This window comes from Oncorhynchus gorbuscha, linkage group LG16 (assembly GCF_021184085.1).
Source record: "Oncorhynchus gorbuscha isolate QuinsamMale2020 ecotype Even-year linkage group LG16, OgorEven_v1.0, whole genome shotgun sequence".
Classification (NCBI taxonomy): Eukaryota; Metazoa; Chordata; class Actinopteri; order Salmoniformes; family Salmonidae; genus Oncorhynchus; species Oncorhynchus gorbuscha.
The window spans coordinates 59,458,260-59,480,445 of record NC_060188.1 but is presented as its reverse complement, the minus strand read 5'-3'; the positions used below and the strand labels follow the sequence as shown (position 1 = coordinate 59,480,445).

Here is a 22,186-nt window from a genome sequence, read left to right as displayed (position 1 = left end):
AGGAAATGGAAGACATACAAGACCACTGATAATCTCCCTCGATCTAGGGCTCCACGCAAGATCTCAAAATGATCATAAGAACGGTGAGCAAAAATCCCAGAACCACACGGGGGGGGGGGGCTCGTGAATGACCTGCAGAGAGCTGGGACCAAAGTAACAAAGCCTACCATCAGTAACACACTATGCCGCCAGGAACTCAAATCCCGCAGTGCCAGAAGTGTCCCCCTGCCTAAGCCAGTACATGTCCAGGCCCATCTGAAGTTTGCTAGAGAGCATTTGGATGATCCAGAAGAAGATTGGGAGTATGTCATATGGTCAGATGAAAACAAAATATAACTTTTTGGTAAAAACTCAACTCGTCGTGTTTGGAGGACAAAGAATGCTGAGTTGCATCCAAAGAACACCATTCCTACTGTGAAGCATGGGGGTGGAAACATCATGCTTTGGGGCTGTTTTTCTGCAAAGGGACCAGGACGACAGATCCGTGTAAAGGAAAGAATGAATGGGGCCATGATTCGTGAGATTTTGAGTGAAAACCTCCTTCCATCAGCAAGGGTATTGAAGATGAAACGTGGCTCGGTCTTTCAGCATGACAATGATCCCAAACACACTGCCCGGGCAACGAAGGAGTGGCTTCGTAAGAAGCATTTCAAGGTCCTGGAGTTGCCTAGCCAGTCTCCAGATCTCAACCCCATAGAAAATCTTTGGAGGGAGTTGAAAGTCCATGTTGCCCAGCAACAGCCCCAAAACATCACTGCTCTAGAGGAGATCTGCATGGAGGAATGGGCCAAAATACCAGCAACAGTGTGTGAAAACCTTGTGAAGACTTTGACCTCTGTCATTGCCAACAAAGGGTATTGAACAAAAGTATTGAGATAAACTTTTGTTCTTGACCAAAACTTATTTTCTACCATAATTTGCAAATAAATTCATTACAAATCCTACAATGTGATTTTCTGGATTTTTTTATTCTCATTTTGTCTGTCATAGTTGAAGTGTACCTATGATGAACATTACAGGCCTCATCTTTTTAAGTGGGAGAACTTGCACAATTGCTGGCTGACTAAATACTTTTTTTGCTCCACTGTATGTGATGAGTCAAAAAAGTTTATGCAAAAAGAGTCAAGCTTTTTGGTTAACTATTGAACTAACTATTTAGCAGTCTTATGGCTTGTAAGTAGAAGTTATTCAGGGTCCTGTTGGTTCCAGAATTGGTGCATAAGTACCGCTTGCCGTGCGGTAAGAGGGAGAACAGTCTACAACTTGGGTGGCTGGACTGACTATGTTTAGGACCTTCCTTTTGACACCGCCTGGTATAGTGGTCCTGGATAGCAAGAAGCTTGGCCCCAGTGATGTAGTGGGCCGTACGCACTAGCCTCTATAGCACCTTAGAGTCGGATGCCAAGCAGTTTCCATACCAAGCGGATGCAGCTCGTCATGTTGCTCTCAATGGTGCAGCTGTATAACGTTTTGAGGATCTAAGGGCCTATGACAAAAGCCTCCTGAGGGGGAAGAGGCATTGTCATGCCCTCTTCACAACTGTGTTGGGGTGTGTGGACCACGATAGATCCTTAGTGGCGTGGACACGAGGTCTCTGACCTCATCCCTATAGGCTGTCTTATGTCAGTGATCAAGTCTACCAACTTCGTGTCGTCAACAAGCTTAATAATGTTGGAGTCATGCGCAATGGTGAGGAAGGTAGGGAAAATAGAAAGGGAGAGAGAAAGGGCCCACACTGGTACGAATAGAGAGCAGGGAGCGCCAGACGCCGCCTGAGGAGAAAGCCTCGTCAGTCATGAATTATTCACTCCATAATTTCTCTGGAACCAACCAACACAACCCCCCTCCATTCACAGCCCTGCATTAAAGATGCCGTATGTGTGTGTGGTGGGGGGGATGCTGGCCATTGGCGGAAGTGGGAGATTGTTTAAGCTGAGAGGTCTCTGAGGAAAGAGACATGTAAAGGATGTTTCGTCCAACTCTTTCACTGTGTACTCATTCATTTCCCCCCTTTTCCATTTCATCTTCAGTCTTCAGTCTATCTCAATCCCTCTCACTCGCTCGCTCTCCCTCCCTCCCTCTTTCATTCGTTGCCTCATCCTCTTGTCTTTCCACTTCTTGCCCTCTGTCATGTCAGGGCTGGCAGGACCCTCTCTCGTGGGCACTGATGTGCAGGGCATTGGCTGAGTCATGAGTCCCCTTGCCCCTGACCGCTGACTCGTCTGCCCCCTGTAGCCAGCCTGTAGCCCAGACACGGGGGTTAGCCTCAGCCAGGCCAGGCCACAGCCAGTGTGAGGCTTGGCAAGCAGCCACCTGGCTTACAGACCCAGTGGCAAAGGGTGGGGGGAAAGAGAGAGAACTCTTGCCATGGTGCAACAGTGACCCAGTGGCAGAGGGTGGGGAGAAAGAGAGAGAACTCTTGCCATGGTGCAACAGTGACCCAGTGGCAGAGGGTGGGGGGAAAGAGAGAGAACTCTTGCCATGGTGCAACAGTGACCCAGTGGCAGAGGGTGGGGGGAAAGAGAGAGAACTCTTGCCATGGTGCAACAGTGACCCAGTGGCAGAGGGTGGGGGGACAGAGAGAGAACTCTTGCCATGGTGCAACAGTGACCCAGTGGCAGAGGGTAGGGGGAAAGAGAGTGAACTCTTGCCATGGTGCAACAGTGACCCAGTGGCAAAAGGACGGAATGGTGGAAAGAGAGTGAAATCCATCCATGGTGCTAACCCCATTTTTAACGGATTGACGTAGATTGACAGATCTACGTCAACATAACTGGTACCATGGAATCTGTCGGTAAGGAATGGGATGTGTGGGTTAACGAGCAGCATTAGTTCCTGGGTTTGGGTTTTTCGTCACAAGTTATTTGGACAAATCCCGATTTCGCAGGTGTTAGCATCTTTGGAATTTCGGAAGGGGAGGGAACATTCGCCTAGTTAAATAAATAAAAAAATGACAAAGAAACAGGGTTCCTGTTCCACTCATCATTCTAGCATCTCTTCTCTTAACACATATGGATCCAGAACTTAATCGAGAAGCTGACCAGTTACGCAGGACTTTAATTCTGGGTTAACCGAGATTAACCCCGTGGTAGGGACCGCGAGGGGAAAAAATAAAAAGGGAGAAATGGAGGGAGAGTAGCTCTCCACCCTCAAGGAATAGACATTCTATTTCCCTATTTCTCACTTCAGGTCAAATACCATTTTATGCTCTCTGTACAAAACAAATTACCTCGTTTGAAACCCTCAACACAGGCAACAAAAAAAACATAAATGACGCAAATGCTGTTTCTAAACCCAGACGCTTTCTCTCTCCTCTTCATGACGTAGACTAATGCTGTAGCCCAACCTCTATAGTGGAGAGCTGGGATGTGTGGAGATGAGAGCTAGTTGGCCCGAGTAGTACACCCTGAGGGTCTCCACTGTACGCTGCTTATTTCACTGAACAATGACCGCACAGGTCCAGTGCACTCAAACACGAAACGAGAGCCACTCAGTGGGTCGACTATTAAAAGAGGAGAGAGGGTTACTTAAAAGCTGAATATGAAAAGAAGCCATTGTCTATGTCCTGGACTGTCACTGGGGGAAAGAAAGGCAGGCCTAGAAGAAACCGTGTTTATGTGACCGTGATGCTTAGATTATATTTGGTTAAATGGTGGCAACCAGTGGAGGGATCCCCGAGGAAAGGTTAGGTGATGGCCGCCATGTTAGAAGTAAAGCTCGTCAACTCATTTCTGTATCAGACTCTCATCCTCTTCCCCTCTTCTCCTCCCTTACACTCCTCACCCTCTTTCTTTCCTCCTCTCTCACTCTCTCCCGCTGCTCCCTCCAGCTAGCTGAGACGTGTGTGTGTGTGTGTGTGTGTGTGTGTGTGTGTGTGTGTGTGTGTGTGTGTGTGTGTGTGTGTGTGTGTGTGTGTGTGTGTGTGTGTGTGTGTGTGTGTGTGTGTGTGTGTGTGTGTGTGTGTGTGTGTGTGTGTGTGTGTGGACCTGCAGGCTTGCTTCCCTGGAGTTCTGGGCTGGTTTCCAGGACGGGGAGCTCCCTGGTGGTGTAGAGAGAGAGAGGGGAAGCCCTGCTGTTTACTCCTCTCTGGAGCTATTTACCATACTACCCTGCCTGCGTACTGTATGCTGCCTACAGTTTTAACTGCCATCCCTACTTCATTCGTCTCCATATACATTGGCATACCTCACCCTGCTGTCTCTTCTGGCCTGATCAAACAGAATCATCTACATGGCGTATACCATATCATTAAAACATATATATATTTCCAGTGCCACCACCATAACAACCCTTATTTAAGTGTTTGGAAAGGAGAAGTAATCAACATCTTAAAATTAATAGATTTGGTAGATAGTATTTCATTATTTTGACCCCCTTCTTCTCAGAGAATGTTGCTGGAATGTACAGAGGCTGTTTTACAGGCTCCTGACCAAACTTGCTATTTTTTATTTTGCACTGATCTTAACTTTTTTTGGTAAATAATGTTTCTGTCATCGTTTCCTATGAGAAAAAGAGCTTCTGGACTACAGAGCCGTGATTTCTTACCTCGATTTGGATAAAGATTTCTACTTTAATGAGTCGGCGGCGCAGGACATACTGCTCACCCTGGACCAGGACCTAATCCCCGACACTCGGAAGACAAAGTAACGGCGATAATATAGAGGCCGACTTACGGGCACCCTGATGAAACAACAGCAGCGAGTAAATAAACTGCCTTTATCCTTTGTTCTATTGCGAATATACAATCGCGGGAGAACAAACTGGACGAGCTCCATTCAAGACTGTCCTATCAACGGAACCTGAAGAACTGTAATATCCTATGTTTCTCAAAAATGTTGCTGAACAAGGACATGGATAATATTCTTGCTGTTTTTTCAAAGCGTCGACAGAACAGCAGCGTCGGGTAAGCTGAAGGGGCAACCGTTTGTGCGTCATCTCTAAAATTAAGGAAATCACGAGGTTCTGCTCGCCTTAGTTAGAATACCTCATGATAAGCTGTAGACCATGCCATTTACCAATTTTCTAATCTATATTTTTCGTAGCTGTCTATTTACCATCTCAAACTGTTGCTAGCACGAAGACCGCACTCAACAAACTGTATAGGGACATAAGCGAACAAGAAACTGCTCATCCAGAGGCAGCGCTCCTATTGGCCGGCAATTTTAATGCACGATGCTGAAATCCACTGCAACTAGAGACGAACATAACTCTTATCCTGATTCCTGCTTACAAGCAAAAACTCAAATAGGAAGTACCAGTGATGCGCACAATATGGAAGTGGTCCAATGAAGACTGTTTCACTAGCACAGACTGGAATATGTACTGGGACTCATCCGATGGCATTGAGAAATTGACCACATTAGCCATCGGCTTCATTAAAGTGCATCAACAATGTCGTCCCCACTGTTGACCGTATGTATATATCCCAGCCAGACGCTATGGATTGCAGGCAACATCCGCACTGAGCTAAGGACAAGAGCTGCTGCTTTCAAGGAGCAGGACACCTGGATGCTTATATGAAATCCTGCTATGCCCGCTGAAAAACCATCAAACAGGTAACATGTCTAAATGACTATCGCGCGTGGTACTTGCATCTGTAGCCATAACATGCTTTGAAAGACTGGTTATGGTTCACATCAACACCATCCCAGACATCCAATTCGCATACCGCCCCAACAGATCCACAGATGACACAATCTCTATTGCACTCCACACTGTCCTTTCCCACTTGGACAAAAAGAACACCTATGTGAGAACACTGTTAATTCGCTACAGCTCAGTGTTCAACACCATAGTGCCCTCAAAGCTCTTCCAAAAAGCTATGGACCCTGGGACTAAACACCTCCCTCTGCAACTGGATCCTGGACTTCCTGATGGGACGCCACCAGGCGGTGAGGGTAGGTAACCAAACATCCGCCAGACTGACCCGCAACACAGGGGCCCCTCAGGGGAGCGTGCTTAGTCCCCTCCTGTACTCTCTTTTCATCCACGACTGCGTGGCTGCGCATGACTGCAACACCGTCATAGAGTTTGCCGATGACACGATGGGGGTAGGCCTGATCACCGATGATGATGAGGCAGTCTATAGGGGAGGAGGTCAGAGACCTGGCAGTGTGGTACTAGGACAACAAACTCTCCCTCAACGTCAGCAAGACATAGGGGCTGATTGTGGACTACAGGAAACAAAGGGCAGAGCACGCCCCCCTTCACATCAACTGGGCTGTAGTGGAACGGGTCGAGAGCTTCAAGTTCCTTGGTCTACACATCAATAAGGATCTATCATGGTTTCAAACACACCAACACAGTTGAGAAGAGGGCACGACAACTCCTCCACCCTCTCAGGAGGTTGAATAGTTTTGGCATGGGCCCAGATCCTCAAAAGGTTCTACAGCTGCACCATTGAGAGCATTTTGACTTCATGGCATTTGACCGCAATGCGCTACAGAGGGCAGTGAGTACGAGCCAGTACAGCACTGTGGCCGAGCTCCCTGCAATCCAGGACCTATATACTCGGTGATGTCAGAGGAAGGCCCTAAGAATTGCCAAAGACTCCAGCCACCCAAGTCATAGACTGTTCTCTCTGCTACTGTATGGCAAGTGGTACCCATGTACCAAGTCAGGAACAACAGGACCCTGAACAGCTTCTACCTCCAAGCCATAAGACTGCTAAATAGTTTGTCCGGCTTGCTATTTAGTTAACTTTTTAACTATCTGTATTGACCCTTTTTTGCACAACCCTTTTTTACTCATCCAATACGCTGCTACTACTGTTGACTAGCTGTCCCTTTATTCATAGTTTATATACATATCTACCTCAATTACCTCGTACCCCTGCACCTCATTTTGGTACTTGTATCCCTTGTATAAAGCCAAGTTATCGTTACTCCTCGAGTATCGTTTGTTTTTACGTCATGTTTTACTTTTCTATTATTTCTCTTTTCTTCTCTCTGCGTTGTTGGGAAAGGCCTGTAAGTAAGCACTTCACTCTAAGTCCACACCTGTTGTTTACGAAGCGTGTGACGAATACATTTTTGTTCAATTTCATGAGAAAATCTAACAGCCTATTATCTAGAAAGATGACTCCAAACACATTTTCGCTAATGACAGCTTTTTAGCTGGTTAAACAAAGGTTAGCCATGTTTTGGCAAAAATGGATGTCCAAGTCAAAAAAGCTTACCATCAGCCAGCGGCACTTTCTGAGACTGGTACTCAACGTTACATACTCCAAGTGTAATTAGCTCCAATTAATGTAATTTGCTCAATATTAGAAGTTGAGAAATAATGATGACTTTATGAAGAACATATTCACTTCTTTAATTCATAATAAATGTTATATTTCTAGCAATATTCATAAAAACACATTGAAAAGAATAATAAATATTAATCAATTGAAATATATATTTTTGCAGACCCCCTGCAGGACCCCGGTTGAATACTCCTGCTGTGAATCGTGTGTCCTCAGTCACACTGAGGATCAGTGTTTACTCGGCTAGCCGTTATTGGTCACGTGATCATTACCATTAAGCCTTTTTATCCATCAGTCAGAATGTGAAGATCAGTTTTATGCAGAAAGTCTGTCTATCAAATTCGGGACAATTGCATTTGCAGTTCTCAAGCAGATTGTCTTGGTGTGTGTGTGAGTGCGTGTGTCCCTGTCGAGATCCAGAAAGACTTGTGAGTTCTCTTGGCCAGGGCAGGAGTGTTATGTTGAAACCAGATGTTGAGCGATGTTTCCTCTTTGTCACGTGGCCCCTTACATAAATGTCATCTGTACAGTAGCCAGTGCCGATGGGCGATTAGCAGGCCCAGCTGCTCCCTCCCCGGGAGTGGGAAAAGTCCAACACGCAAGCTAACGTTAGCTTAGCGTTAGCCTCGCTCAGCAAAGCATGGCCTGTGTCAGCCAGCCCCCAGCGTCTGACAGAGAGGCTCCTTGGAGGAACAGGGGAGGGATGGAAAGGGGGGAAAGAGGGCACACTGGTGTACACAACAGCCAGTCAAAGGAGGCACACCTAAACACATCGTCAAAATGGAGTGTGAGAAAGTGAGACGAGGAGAGAGGATACGACAGAGACCCAGGCATTCAAAAGCTCTTAATGTCACATAGTTGTTTTGCCTACCCTGCAAGGTAGGGTTGATCACCTTAAAATATATGACGCAAAGTTTCAGTAATCAGTTACAGAGGTTATATTGTGTCACAGGACACACATGTGCTTTGCTAGTGTCACAGAGTACACCTCTGCTGTTTCCTGAGTGTGACTGAAATGTCCACTTGTCTCATGTGGGCCAGTCATTTAGGTGTGTGTGTGTGTGTGTGTGTGTGTGTGTGTGTGTGTGTGTGTGTGTGTGTGTGTGTGTGTGTGTGTGTGTGTGTGTGTGTGTGTGTGTGTGTGTGTGTGTGTGTGTGTGTGTGTGTGTGTGTGTGTGTGTGTGTGTGTGTGTTTGTGTACACACGAGTGTAGGTGCATGCACTCCACTAACTGGCTGCTGCTAACTCCATTACAGTGGTCAGTTCTGTTTTGGAGCATGCTGTGCATTCCAATAGGGAGGCCTCATGTAAGGCCTTTTTGTGCCCAGCTGAGATTTATTCGGAGACGTATTTAATTAAATTTTACTATCAAACACGCCTGCTCTGTTCAAATGGACATTGAAATTGGCCATAATCAGATATACTTCAATGGCGAGGCGTTGCAGTCGCTCCACTGTTGGTTGCCCAAGATGAGATTCATCATTGGTTGAGTAAGGTCGGAAACAACGGAGCCGTTTGTTTTGAAGCGCTTCTATATTCTCTTATTTTTGTGACTTCATTTCAAATGAGTTTTATTTTCATCTACCGCAGCCTGCAGATTCGACACTCAACCCAGTTTCTCACAAGTTAAGCAGGCACATAATGCTACAGAAATAGCCGTCTGTTGAAGTTGGCCCGTTTTTCAGGCCTAACAGTGCTTTTAGAAGTTAATTAATGAACAGAGCTCACATTTGCATGTAGCGTCGCTACTTTTCGCATGAATGGTAATTTAACCAGAAACAACTGAGTCATGCAGAATGTGTGCAGTGGGGAAAAGAGGGCACGATGAGGTGTGTGTGTGTGTGTGTGTGTGTGTGTGTGTGTGTGTGTGTGTGTGTGTGTGTGTGTGTGTGTGTGTGTGTGTGTGTGTGTGTGTGTGTGTGTGTGTGTGTGTGTGTGTGTGTGTGTGTGTGTGTGTGTGTGTGTGTGTGTGTGTGAGAAAATGTGCAAATAAATGCATGCTGCCTGCCCTCTACGCTTTTCCTTTAAATCTTTACACTCGTGGGAATTGGCCTATATGGGTAGGGCTAAATGTAAATGTTTCTTACAGAAGAAATAGGAAAAGCGTATGCATAATCATGGTAACAGTTTGGAGACTATGGGAAAATGATTAGACCAAAGTTGAGGACACAACAGTTCACCTGACACAAGACTGAATCCAGACATTACATTGCTCTGTTGTACTTTTTCGCCGCATTTGTTGATAACTAAATCTGCAAATTCTCTGGGAACATTCGGTAACATCATGAGAATATTGCTCGGAAATGTGGGGTAGGTGCAACATATCATTTTAATGCACTTTTATGACTCAAAGAAGAGTCTTCAAATATAAGGTGCTTCTGTAAGCTCTCATAGTTGTTTTGTTGAGGAACTAGTGCAAACACACTTTTTGTTTGGAACACAGCCCTGCATCCCAGCCATCACACAATTACTGTTGTTACTACGCAATCCAAAAACCAAGAACCATCCATTATAAATAGCAATCTGGTGGTCAGTTGGGCATCATTTGAGAACCTATTGTATTGCCGACATGACTAGCTAAGTTCTAAAATAGGATATACAAGTGTTAGGCTTTCACAATTAAATTCAGGGAATTGGGGGGAGGCAACTTTTAGTTCAGAATGGCTGTCAGTCCAAACCCAAACAGCGCTGTGAAACGCAGAGCCAGAGCTTGTGTTACTGTCCAATTTAGTTGTTTATCAGTCCCCAAATCTGCCATTTTCAACCCATATACGGGTACGAGTGAAAAGGGTACACAGAGCGTCCTCTCTGCTCTCATTCAAGGGTAGCACAAGGTGATATACTCTGTTTTGTCTTCCTACCTTTTCCCAGAGAACAAGCCTACCCTCAGGGAGGGTTTTGACAAATCAGGACCCCAATTTCATATGTTTAACGTATTTCTATGCTCCGGATCTGGGAACAAAAGGTAACACTGCCTCATCTATCAGAGTTGACAGCAGGGATTTTTTTTTATAGAATGCAGTGGAAATGGGGCCTGGCTTTTCTAAACTAAACACATGGTTTGTTTGTGAGAGGTTTCAGCTCAATACTGTGGTGATAAAGCCAATGTCTGAGGTATTAAAGACTATGGAAACGGAGGATCGGTCATTTTTCACCATATGGGAATGTATTGTGTTTTACTCTCCCACAAAGTAGCATTGTTATGAGACTCTAATCATTTTCCCTTTTTGTGTTGCAGGATCTGCGAAAGCTGGTAGCTCCGTTGCTCAAAGGCTTCCAAGCAGAGGTGAGTGCTATTTAAAACTCTAGATAATTTTACACCTAGCTTTCTTTATCCATTATGGATGTGTTTGTGTGTAGCCTACAGTACAATGTGTATGTAGTGAGGGATGGTGGCCATTTTGTTTTTGCGGGGGAACAGTGGCTCCCTGACGCACCCCATAAAGGCTGACATGTGCTGTCTCTGCCTGGCCAGACTGCTGCTGGCTGGCTGCTCTGCTCTCCTGCTGGAGGAGCTTTCCCTACCTCAGTGGAGCCCTCGCTAGGGGAGTCCATTATTTGTGTCCTTTTATGAGGCTCTCTAGCTCCCAGCCATGTTTAAATTGCATCCCCTTAAAAGATTCCAGCCAAACCACTCCTGATCAGAGCTGCAATCTGAAAGTCCAGGCAGACATGCCTTTCTCCGTTTCATAACTCACCACCCCCAACCTCCCCATTATGGCTATGTGTCACATCGTCTGATGCAAAGCACCTCTTGATGCCAAAATGAACGTCCTTGGCCTCCTGAATCATTCCTTGCTTATTGGGAGAAACTTGTTGCCTATTGTGTCTCCTGTACTGGGGCTCTGCCTTTCTGTGTGTGTGATGTTGTGGTATCATTGCCTCAGAAATGTGAACACGGGTATGTGGATTAAAGTAAATGAGCCAGTTCAGACCAGGGGGGGATTCCCGGGGGGGGCTGTTGGCAATGGCACTTTAACTCTCTAGTCTGGAGGAGGGTGGGGGGGCTCACATGAGGGAGCGCAATGCCCACTATGCCTGCACCGGGTTTAAATCCCTGACCCTGACAATGCGCCCTGACAGCCTAGGCCAGCCACAGGGGAGAGCAGCCCTGCTGATTTAACATTTTGTCCTGAGAGCCCTTGCGCCGCTCCGAAAGTATGGTAACTTCAGCATTGATTTAGGGGACTTTAATGATAATAATGTGAGCTGTGAGACTTGAGGCGGGAAAGGGGAGGAGGGGTGTGGGAGTGAGAGCTGTGTTTCTGGCGCCATCTCTTAATTCCTCCTCCTCGAGTGCCACTCCTGCAGTAAATAAGGGCTTAGTGATTTGAGGCTTTATGGAGAGCATCAATACAGGCCCAGCCTGACTCCTCTCAGAGTGCTTCACTGCTATTCTGCTACTGCTGGGTGTGCCTCCTGCCTCGGCTGAGTCAATTCACTTTTAATATCTTTGTCATATCAGGAGATGTTTTGAATTGAAATTCTATGAATCAATTATAAAGAAAAACCTGTATTGAATATGTACTGATGTGGTCACAGTTGCGAACAAGTAATTGTTTATGTTTGTTTGAGGGACTTTAATTCTTCTCGTCCAAAGGAAGTGGTATTCATAAAACTGTCAACCGTTTTAGGAGACGGATGCAAGTGTTGCAGTCTTCAAATTTGTCCCGTCTTGCTCAGTGCATATTTAATTTGGTAATGATGGAGGACAGTAAGATTTTATCACTTTGTCAGATTGCATTTTACATTCAGAACATGTGTTTGTGAGTCTCCCTCTCTAATTTATGATATAAAATGTTTTGAATTCAGTCTAAACATTTACATATAAACGGAGGAGCAGGCATTTAAATTATATCTGGAGCTCTCTTCCTTGTGTAATGCTTGTGTCCATGACAACTCTCACCATGATGATGTGTCAAGACTACAGACAGAGCATCACTAGTTGTCTGACCCATGAGTAATCTCTCTTCAGGGAATACTGTCCTGTTTATGATTTTCCTGTTCAAGGAGGATTTACCAGTACTATCCAGTGTTACTTAGTGGAACAAACATTCTTACAATTTGATAAAGAAATGGCCCTAAAATGGAACCCTGTGGTGCACCTTTCTTTTGATCGGGTGTTTGCTACCTTATTTGTTTTTACAATAAATTGCTAGCATGCTCAAAGATATTCCATTACTTTTAAGTTGATGCATATTAAGTTAATTCCACTGCACTGAGAAATGTGATTATTAGAGAAATCCCTTCAGAGAAACCGTTCATTGTAATCTTGGGAGTGCGTATTGAAATCAAACTATAACACGTTTGTTTTGATCACCTTGATGAGCACGTGTCTCCCAACTCTATCTATAAGAACCATTGTGTTGCCACAGTACACCCAGTAACCCAGTCAGATACATATCCCTGACCGTAATTAGTCACCATTACTTAATTATGTTCATATTCCTGTCGGCTCTTTAAATTATTATTTTTAAGTGTTCTAAAACAAAGCCCACTCTCTCACTAAGAGGCCCAAGAATTTGGCTGCCCTCTATATGGCTGCTAAATAAAACTCCTAACTGCTACTGCGTGACATGACTCAGTAATTGGTCAGTGGCTACTATAGAGGCAGAAATATAGACCTCTGGACAGGAAATCCCCAATCAGAAACAGAACGCAGATGGGATTTAATAAAGTAAGAGAGAAGATAAATAAAGTACAGTAAACTCAGCCTTGCTTCAAATGTCTGTCATTCTCAAACCATCTCAAAATGGCTCTCGCCGATGCCTCCCAGTAAAGAAGCTTCTTAAGCCACTAAAAGCATTTCTTTATAATTCAGCAGCGAGGAGCGCCATGTAACTTTCATGAAGTTAAAGGGGCTGGAAAGACGGCTCCCTGTACACCTCTCTCAGGCAGGGCGGAACCGCACTGCAGCCCGTCTGGCCCATTAGCGTTCATTGTGGTTGGCGCAAGGGCCCCCAGGCCTATTATTGACGGAGGTAATCACCCCTGTTTAAATCAACCCAGGTTTAAAAATACCCATCACCCCCGTCACACCGGCCCGGCTCAGGACCCAGTCTGAGATTCCTGCAGCCATTTTCATTTATCTCCTCTGTGAATAAATAGGACGATTGGCAAGGACAGGAGAAGTCCCTGACCTTCGCAAAGTCCCAACTTATCATCACGGGAATTTAGGGCTTCACTTTGTTTTCCATGAGCATCAGCTGGATGAGAGATAACGGTATACTGTAGATCCTAGTATATACTGTAGATCTTCTCGTGTGAAAGCAGTATTTGTGGACTGCTTAAATAGGAAGAAAAACAAATGACAAAATGGATACTCTTAGTGTGATTCAAAGTAGCAGATTGTCAGATGCAGAAGATGCAGTACACAAGCATTTCGGCTCTCCATAGGGGGAACAAGAGAAATAAGGTTATTTTTCTGCTCCCTCTGTTCATTATCTACAAGGCAGAGCATGACGTGCGGTGCATTAGAATATCTGAGATGTCTGAGATACTTCTGGAAGCCCTCAAGGGTTAGGGAAAGGGCCAAGCCAGGCAGCCAGATCTCTTTCAGTTTTTTTATTTGTGAAATGAGCGAGCGCTTCTTTTCCTGTCAGGAAATGAGAACACAATGGGGAACAGAGCTCAGCATGCGGCGCCCACAGGCCCATGTGGACACACACACCACAGCAGGGGGGAGGTGGGGGAGGGAGGGAGCGGTGGAGAGCTCAATGGCATCTTTCTACTATACCCCCCCCCACGCTGCGGCTGTAGCCTCCCCCTGTCTACGTACACACACATATGCATGCCCACAAACACATTCCCGGCATCTCCTGATTCTGCCCCTACTGTCGCCAAAACCTCTGAGGGAACACGTCCTTGCATGTAGCGTGAAGTGTGACGCGTGTATATGTCATGTGTGACGCCACCAGAGTGTTCGGTCTCTCCCTGGACCACCTCTTCTTCTCCAAGACACCGCTCAGAGTCGATCTCAGATACACTATATATATCAAAGTATTTGGCCATATCAGCTACACCCATTGCTGACATGTGTATAAAATGCAATCATGCATTCTCTATAGACAAACATTGGCAGTAGAATGGCCTTACTGAACAGCTCAGTGACTTTCAACGTGGGACCGTCATAGGATGTCATCTTTCCAGCAAGTCAGTTTCTCAAATTTCTGCCCTGCTAGAGCTGCCCGGTCAACTGTAAGTGCTGTTATTGTGAAGTGGAATCGTCTCGGAGCAACAATGGATCAGACGCAAAGTGGTAGGCCACACAAGCTCACAGAACGGGACCGCCGAGTGCTGAAGCGCATAAAAATAGTCTGTCCTCGGTTGTAACACTCACTTCCGAGTTTCAAACTGCCTCTGGAAGCAACGTCAGCACAAGAGCTGTTAGTCGGGAGCTTCATGACATGGATTTCCGTGCCTGAGAAGCCGCATTCAAGCCCTAAGATCACAATGCCAAGCGTCGGCTAGAGTTGTGTAAAGCTCGCCGCCATTGGACTTTAGAGCAGTGGAAACGCGTTCTCTGGAGGGATGAGTCTGGGTATGGCGGATGCCAGGAGAATGCTACCTGCCCCAATGCTTAGTGCCAACTGTGTAGTTGGGAATAATGGTCTGGGCCTGTTTTTCATGGTTCGGGCTAAGCCCTTTAGTTCCAGTGACGGGAAATCTTAACGCTACAGCATACAATGACATTCTAGACAAGTCTGTGCTTCCAACTTTGTGGCAACAGTTTGGGGAAGGCCCTTTCCTGTTGCAGCATGACAATGCCCCTGTGCACAAAGCAAGGTCCATACAGAAATGGTTTGTCTGAAATCAATGTGAAAGAACTTGAGTGGCCTGCACAGAGCCCTGACCTCAACCCCATCGAACATCTTTGGGATGAATTGGAACGCCGACTGCGAGCCAGGCTTAATTGCACAACTTAACTAATGCTCTTGTGGCTGAATGGAAGCAAGTCCCTGCAGCAATGTTCCAACATCTAGTGGAAAGCCTTCCCAGAAGAGTGGAGGCTATTGTAGCAGCAAAGGGGGGACCAACTCCATATTAATGCTCATGATTTTGGAATGAGATGTTCGACGAGCGGGTGACCACATACTTTTGATCATGTAGTGTATATTTGCTGTGGCAGTAAAACGTTTCTTGATGACAAACTGTCATCGTAAATTAAATTGGGAAGGAAGAACAGATCGAATCACTCAGCGGCATCGAAAGAAATCAGTTGCTAAGGAATGAGGTTTAAATGTGAGTAAATCTTTAGCATGCAGTGTAGGCTATTATTTTATTTAAGGGCACACAGAATCAGTGTTACTCATTCAAACCCCACCAAGCCTAGTCAGGCAACCGAATGATACAGAGACCTTCAGGAGACGTGATGGCTGTGGCAGAGAGAGACATGTACAAAGTGGCATAGGAGTGGGACAAATGCAGGAAGTCACTACTGATTTTGCATAATTGCGGTGTAATTTTGGATAGCTGTCTCTTCGTAAGGGCACCAGGAGCCCAGGGAGAAGGCTGTGAAGTTGGCAGCTCTCACAGCGCTGGGATTAGTGCAACACTCACTGTGTGTGTGTGTGTGTGTGTGTGTGTGTGTGTGTGTGTGTGTGTGTGTGTGTGTGTGTGTGTGTGTGTGTGTGTGTGTGTGTGTGTGTGTGTGTGTGTGTGTGTGTGTGTGTGTGTGTGTGTGTGTGTGTGTGTGTGTGTGTGTGTGTGTGTTAGCATAGGCATACAATAAAAAGGAGTGCCTGGGAAGGGACTCAACCTTTTAGGTCATTAAAAGTGTTTTTTCAAGAGGATAATGTGTGAATTTCACATACAATATGTGTGTGATTGTGTAAAGGCATACCTGTCCTCGAACCTACTCCTCTCTGCCACCATATCCTTGAATAATGTGTACCTCCCATATATGATTTAGCCTCTCTTCAGTGGCCCTCCCCCCGACACACAGAGACAGGGGTAACTGTGATGATGGCACAGGGTGGTGCCCGCTCTCTGATCTCCCTATGACATTGACGCTGATGCCAGGCGACACCCGCTCTGCCCCAGAAGAGCGACGTGTCAGCCATCACAGACCATCACTGTGTCGCCGCTCCGCTCGCCCATCCTAATAAATGATCTAGGATCAGATTACCCAACTCCCAATACTCTCCTCCAGCATTAGGGGGATTACAAAAACATCTGACCCTGGACTAGTGGTTAGAGAAACATCAACCTGTTTTTGTAATGTTAGGCTACAGCGATGAGGATAGTTAGTAGAACTAGATATCCATACTACTGTAGCTGCCTACAAGTGGTGTTTTAGACCTGGCCCCCATACGACAACCCCAGGTAACAGAGATGGCGCGAGCTAGCTGTTTCCTGTTTCCCTGGGAAGCCCAGCTCTATGCTCTTAAGTCACCATCCTCTCAGACTATAATTCCCTGCTTAAAAGAAAGCTGCAAAGCCAGTAATGCCTCCTACCCTGCCCAAAAAGAAACACACTCAAACTCTCTCTCTCTCTCTCTCACACTCACAGACCACTCTAGATCAGTTATCCACAGCTTCAAACTTGCTCTGCAATTACAGGGTTAGGCCAGGTCACAGACAGGGGCGAGGCCAACAGTGTCCCCTGGACCTTAAGCCAGTGCCAAAGCCTTCCTTGTGTTTCATCTCGCTTCTACTAGCGTCATTAGGTTAGCAACTGCCATGCTATTTTTAAGTTGTTCCCGCACCCCTAAAGAGTCTAGATAATTAGAGAGGTGTTATGGTATACCTGTGAGCTCGACACACACACGCACACACACAATTATATATGTGTTTTTGTGTGATCATTCAGAAGGCCGCCAAGCCGGCGTTGCCTAGATGCCCTCCCCTATCAGAATGTGCATGGAGCTGCATTGGAGAGCGAGACAGATAATCTGCACTTTGCCATGGCCGCACAGTCACGCAGGGCCTTGGCACACACAGTCACACACACACACCGGTGCCATCCCTCCTTCCTCACTCCCCCCAGTAACTGTCTATCCCACTTCACAGTCTCCTCCTTCCTCACTCCCCCCAGTAACTGTCTATCCCACTTCACCGTCTCCTCCTTCCTCACTCCCCCCAGTAACTGTCTATCCCACTTCACCGTCTCCTCCTTCCTCACTCCCCCAGTAACTGTCTATCCCACTTCATCGTCTCCTCCTTCCTCACTCCCCCAGTAACTGTCTATCCCACTTCACCGTCTCCTCCTTCCTCACTCCCCCCAGTAACTGTCTATCCCACTTCACCGTCTCCTCCTTCCTCACTCCCCCCAGTAACTGTCTATCCCACTTCACCGTCTCCTCCTTCCTCACTCCCCCCAGTAACTGTCTATCCCACTTCACCGTCTCCTCCTTCCCACCACTTTCAATAGAAAACCAAAGAAGGAAAGCAGCCTTTTAAAATGGTGTCTGGCAGATCCCTTTGCCCAGTAAGCTGTGAGCCTTAATTGCTCCATCTGCGATCGAGAGAGAGGATGAGGGGTGGGGGGGAGGAAGAGGGAGAACGAGAGAGAGAGAGAGGGTAAGAGAGGGGGGGGGGACTTGGCCCTGTGTACTTTGATCCAGATGTTTTCCAGCGAAAGCCCATCTGAAAATGTATCATTTCTCTCTCCTATAGGAGCGAGAAGTGACTGGGGCTCACTGGCGTTGGTCAGTGTCAACTGCCTGCCTCGCTCCATAAAACAAAACCTCTAACAGAGTCTTGGCAGCGGACGTCCAAAATGTGGTTTTTCTTTGATTTCTCCCTTTTGGAACCCATTGTTTGGTGTCTAAACACTATATGTCTCTTCTGTACGCTTTTAACTTGGTGTGTGTGTGTAAGTTGCTGACTTGCAGTGGTACTGTGCCACATCTTTTAGTGAGGTTGAGCAAACACTGCCACCCTATGGGTTGGGAAGGAAACTTTAAATATTGGGGGGGGGGGTGCGTGTAGTGTGTGTGTGTGTGGGAGGGATCTTTGTTGACTGACACAAGCAGTGTGTTACCCCTACCTAGACTGCATTCTGAAAGTATTCACACCCCTTCACTTTTTCCACATTTTGTTATGTTACAGCCTTATTCTAAAATGGATTAAAACAAAAATAATCCTCATCAATCTACACACAATTCCCCATAATGACCATGTGAAAACAGGTTTATTTACTTTATTTACATAAGTATTCAGAACCTTTGCCGTGAGACTCGAAATCGAGCTCAGATACATCCTGTTTTCATTGATCAACCTTAAGATGTTTCTACAACTTGTTTGGAGTCCACTTATGGTAAATTCAATTGATTGGACATGATTTGGAAAGGCACACACCTGTCTATATAAAGTCCCATAGTCAGTGCATGTCAGAGCAAAAATCAAGCCACGAGGTCGAAGGAATTGTCCTTAGAGCTCCGAGACAGGATTGTGTCGAGGCACAGATATGGGGAAGGGTACCACAACATTTCTGCAGCATTGAAGGTCCCGGCCAAACTGAACAATTGAGGGAGAAGGTACTTGGTCAGGGAGGTGACCAAGAACTCAATGATCAGTCTGACAGAGCAGAGTTCCTCTGTGGAGATGGGAGAACATTCCAGAAGGACAACCATCTCTGCAGCGCTCCACCAATCAGGCCTTTATGGTAAAGTGGCAAGACAGAAGCCACTCCTCAGTAAAAGCACATGACAGCACGCTTGGAGTTTGCCAAAAGGCACATAAAGGACTCTTAGACCATGAGAAACAAGATGCTCTGCTCTGATGAAACCAAGATTGAACTCTTTGGCCTGAATGCCAAGCGTCACGTCTGGAGGAAACCTGGCACCATCCCTACGGTGAAGCATGGTGGTGGCAGCATCATGCTGTGGTGATGTTTTTCAGGGCCAGAGACTGGGAGACTAGTCAGGATCAAGGGAAAGATGAACAGAGTAAAGTACAGAGAGATCTTTGACAAAAACCTGCTCAGGACCTCAGACTGGGGTGAAGGTTCATCTTCCAACAGGACAACGACACTAAGCACGCAGCAGTGGCTTTGGGATGTCCTTGAGTGGCCCATCCAGAGGCCAGACTTGAACCCTATAGAACATCTCTGGAGAGAACTGAAAATAGCTGTGCAGCGACACTCCCCATCCAATCTGACAGAGCTTGAGAGGATCTGTAGTGAAGAATGGAAGACACTCCCCAAATACAGGTGTGTCAAGCTTTTAGCGTCATATCCAAGAAGACTCAAGGCTGTAATTGCTGCCTAAGGGGCTTCAACAAAGTAATGGGTCTGAATACTTAAGTGATATTTCAGTTTTTAATTTGTTATACATTTTGCAAACATTTCTAAACAGTTTTTGCTTTGTCATTTATGAGGTATTGTGTGTTTACTCCATTTTCGAATAAGGCTGTATGGGAAAAGTCAAGGGGTCTGAATACTTTCTGAATGCACTGTATATGTACGCATCTACCTTAATTACCTCGTACCCCTGCACATCGTCTTGGAACTGGTACCCCGTGTATATAGTGATCATTATTCCTCCTGTTATTATTAACATTCAGTTATTTTTCTATTTTCCATGTGTCGACATGGGCCAGCATCCCCGTGGAACGCTTTCCACACCTTGTCGAAACCTTGAAGGGACAGCCCATGCCACTTCAATATTTTGTCTTGCCCATACACAATCCATGTCTCAATTTGTCTTAGGTTAAAGAAGGAATTTTAAGCCTTGTCTCCTCTCCTACATCTACACTAATTGAAGCGTATTTAACAAGTGACCGATAATGGCTCATAGCTTTCACCTGGATTCACCAGGTCAGTCTGTCATGGAAAGAGCAGGTGTTCTTAATGTTTTGTACACCCAGTGTATATTTTTTGGGGATGTACAGTAGCTCTTTACTCCTCCTCTCGTGCTGCCCCTCCTCCCTCCCTCCCCTTCTCATCCTCCTCCCATCCCCTCCTCTACCGAAGGATGACCCAGTTAGCGGCGATGCCAGGACTGGCTGGCTGCTCACACTCCCAGAGCAGTGGAGGAACGCGTAGTCAGCAGCAAGGCAAAGACCCGGACGTGGCTCTCAGGAGACATGTGACACCTCCGCAGACACACACACACACACACACACACACACACACACACACACACACACACACACACACACACACACACACACACACACACACACACACACACACACACACACACACACACACACACACACATAGACCTAAACACTTACATACAGTACACGCAGATAGAGTAGGTACACACACATACACACACACACGCTGCCTCAGGGCTGCTCGGTGCAACCTCAACAACAGCCATACGCATGAAGCCTCTGAACCCCACAGTAGGCGGGAGTTAGATCCTGCTGTCAATCAATAGCTCACATAGCTAGGCCAATGGGACACCTTTCTTACTCTGATACCCTACAGGTAGAAGTCTGCAAGTGTATAAAAAAAGTTTACCAAGGTTAAATGGTGAGTAAAACGTAAGTTTTACGGTTTATTAGTCATATGTACAGGATACACATGCTATATACAGTGCAACAAAATGTTTACTTGCAGAAGAACAGTACAATGGGTCATTTTGACAAATAATTCGTATTTTTGAAATCTTTTTGAATCAAGGTTATACTGTGTTATTTTCCTCTGAAGATTGGTAGCGCTCTTATTACATCCAAACGTCATACAATGGCTATCTATACTTGAGGAAATGATTTGATTGACAGCGCATGATAACGAGGTGGTTTAATATATAGAGCGCAGCTGAGGCTTTTAGGTGTGTGTGTGTGTGTGTGTGTGTGTGTGTGTGTGTGTGTGTGTGTGTGTGTGTGTGTGTGTGTGTGTGTGTGTGTGTGTGTGTGTGTGTGTGTGTGTGTGTGTGTGTGTGTGCGTGTGTGCGTGTGTGCGTGTGTGCGTGTGTGTGTGTGTGTGTGTGTCACAGATCATATAAAAGGATGTGTGTGTGATGGTGAACATGGAGGACTCACCACTAATATAGCTGCTTCCATGTAAAGGAAAGCTGATAAAAAAATGCATCAAAGCGAGAGAGGTGGATTATTATTTGTGTTATTTGTATAACCAACCATGCTATTAAATAGGTTTGGACAAAACCCTTTCTCCTCTCTTGCCAGCTGTTTTCCAGTGTGTGTTATTGAGGGCAAGCGAGGGTTCGGGAAAGAGTAATCTGTGACCTGTGTTTGACCACCTCTCCCTACCTCTCCAAGGACAACGGAGGAATATGATGCAGTATTTGACTTGGCCCGTGACGGGTCTCCAAAGTGTATTTACTTCCCTTTATCATTTAGACGGTATAGTATTTGAGAGGTAATCTGGAGTTGATGTTGAGCCACACTGCCTCACAAACTGTTGATGTTATGTTCTATATGAAGTGCCTTGGTGAGAGCTGTAATGTTTTTGCTGTATGAGTGGGTATTTGTGATGTAGAGTGTTGGTTTGGAGCTAAAAATATACGTTTTCATAACATTTAAATCATAAATATTATGATTTTTGAGCCTCATGCAGTGTAGTTAATGTAAAAGCAATGCTGTATCATATCACCAGCACACTAAAGCAATGCTGTATCATATCACCAGCATACTAAAGCAATGCTGTATCATATCACCAGCATACTAAAGCAATGCTGTATCATATCACCAGCACACTAAAGCAATGCTGTATCATATCACCAGCATACTAAAGCAATGCTGTATCATATCACCAGCATACTAAAGCAATGCTGTATCATATCACCAGCATACTAAAGCAATGCTGTATCATATCACCAGCATACTAAAGCAATGCTGTATCATATCACCAGCATACTAAAGCAATGCTGTATCATATCACCAGCATACTAAAGCAATGCTGTATCATATCACCAGCATACTAAAGCAATGCTGTATCATATCACCAGCATACTAAAGCAATGCTGTATCATATCACCAGCATACTAAAGCAATGCTGTATCATATCACCAGCATACTAAAGCA

General features: G+C 45.7%; 1 protein-coding gene across 5 annotated transcripts in view; it reads left to right on the top strand.

Annotated features, from left to right (window-relative positions):
• Positions 1–22,186, top strand: part of LOC124000837 (homeobox protein cut-like 1) — a 266,011-nt gene that overhangs the window by 130,799 nt on the left and 113,026 nt on the right. For all 5 annotated transcript variants that reach the window (XM_046307490.1, XM_046307488.1, XM_046307489.1 and 2 more), the window contains exon 3: positions 10,485–10,532. In XM_046307490.1, coding sequence (XP_046163446.1) covers positions 10,485–10,532 — 48 coding nt within the window. The remainder of the gene's footprint in view (positions 1–10,484; positions 10,533–22,186) is intronic.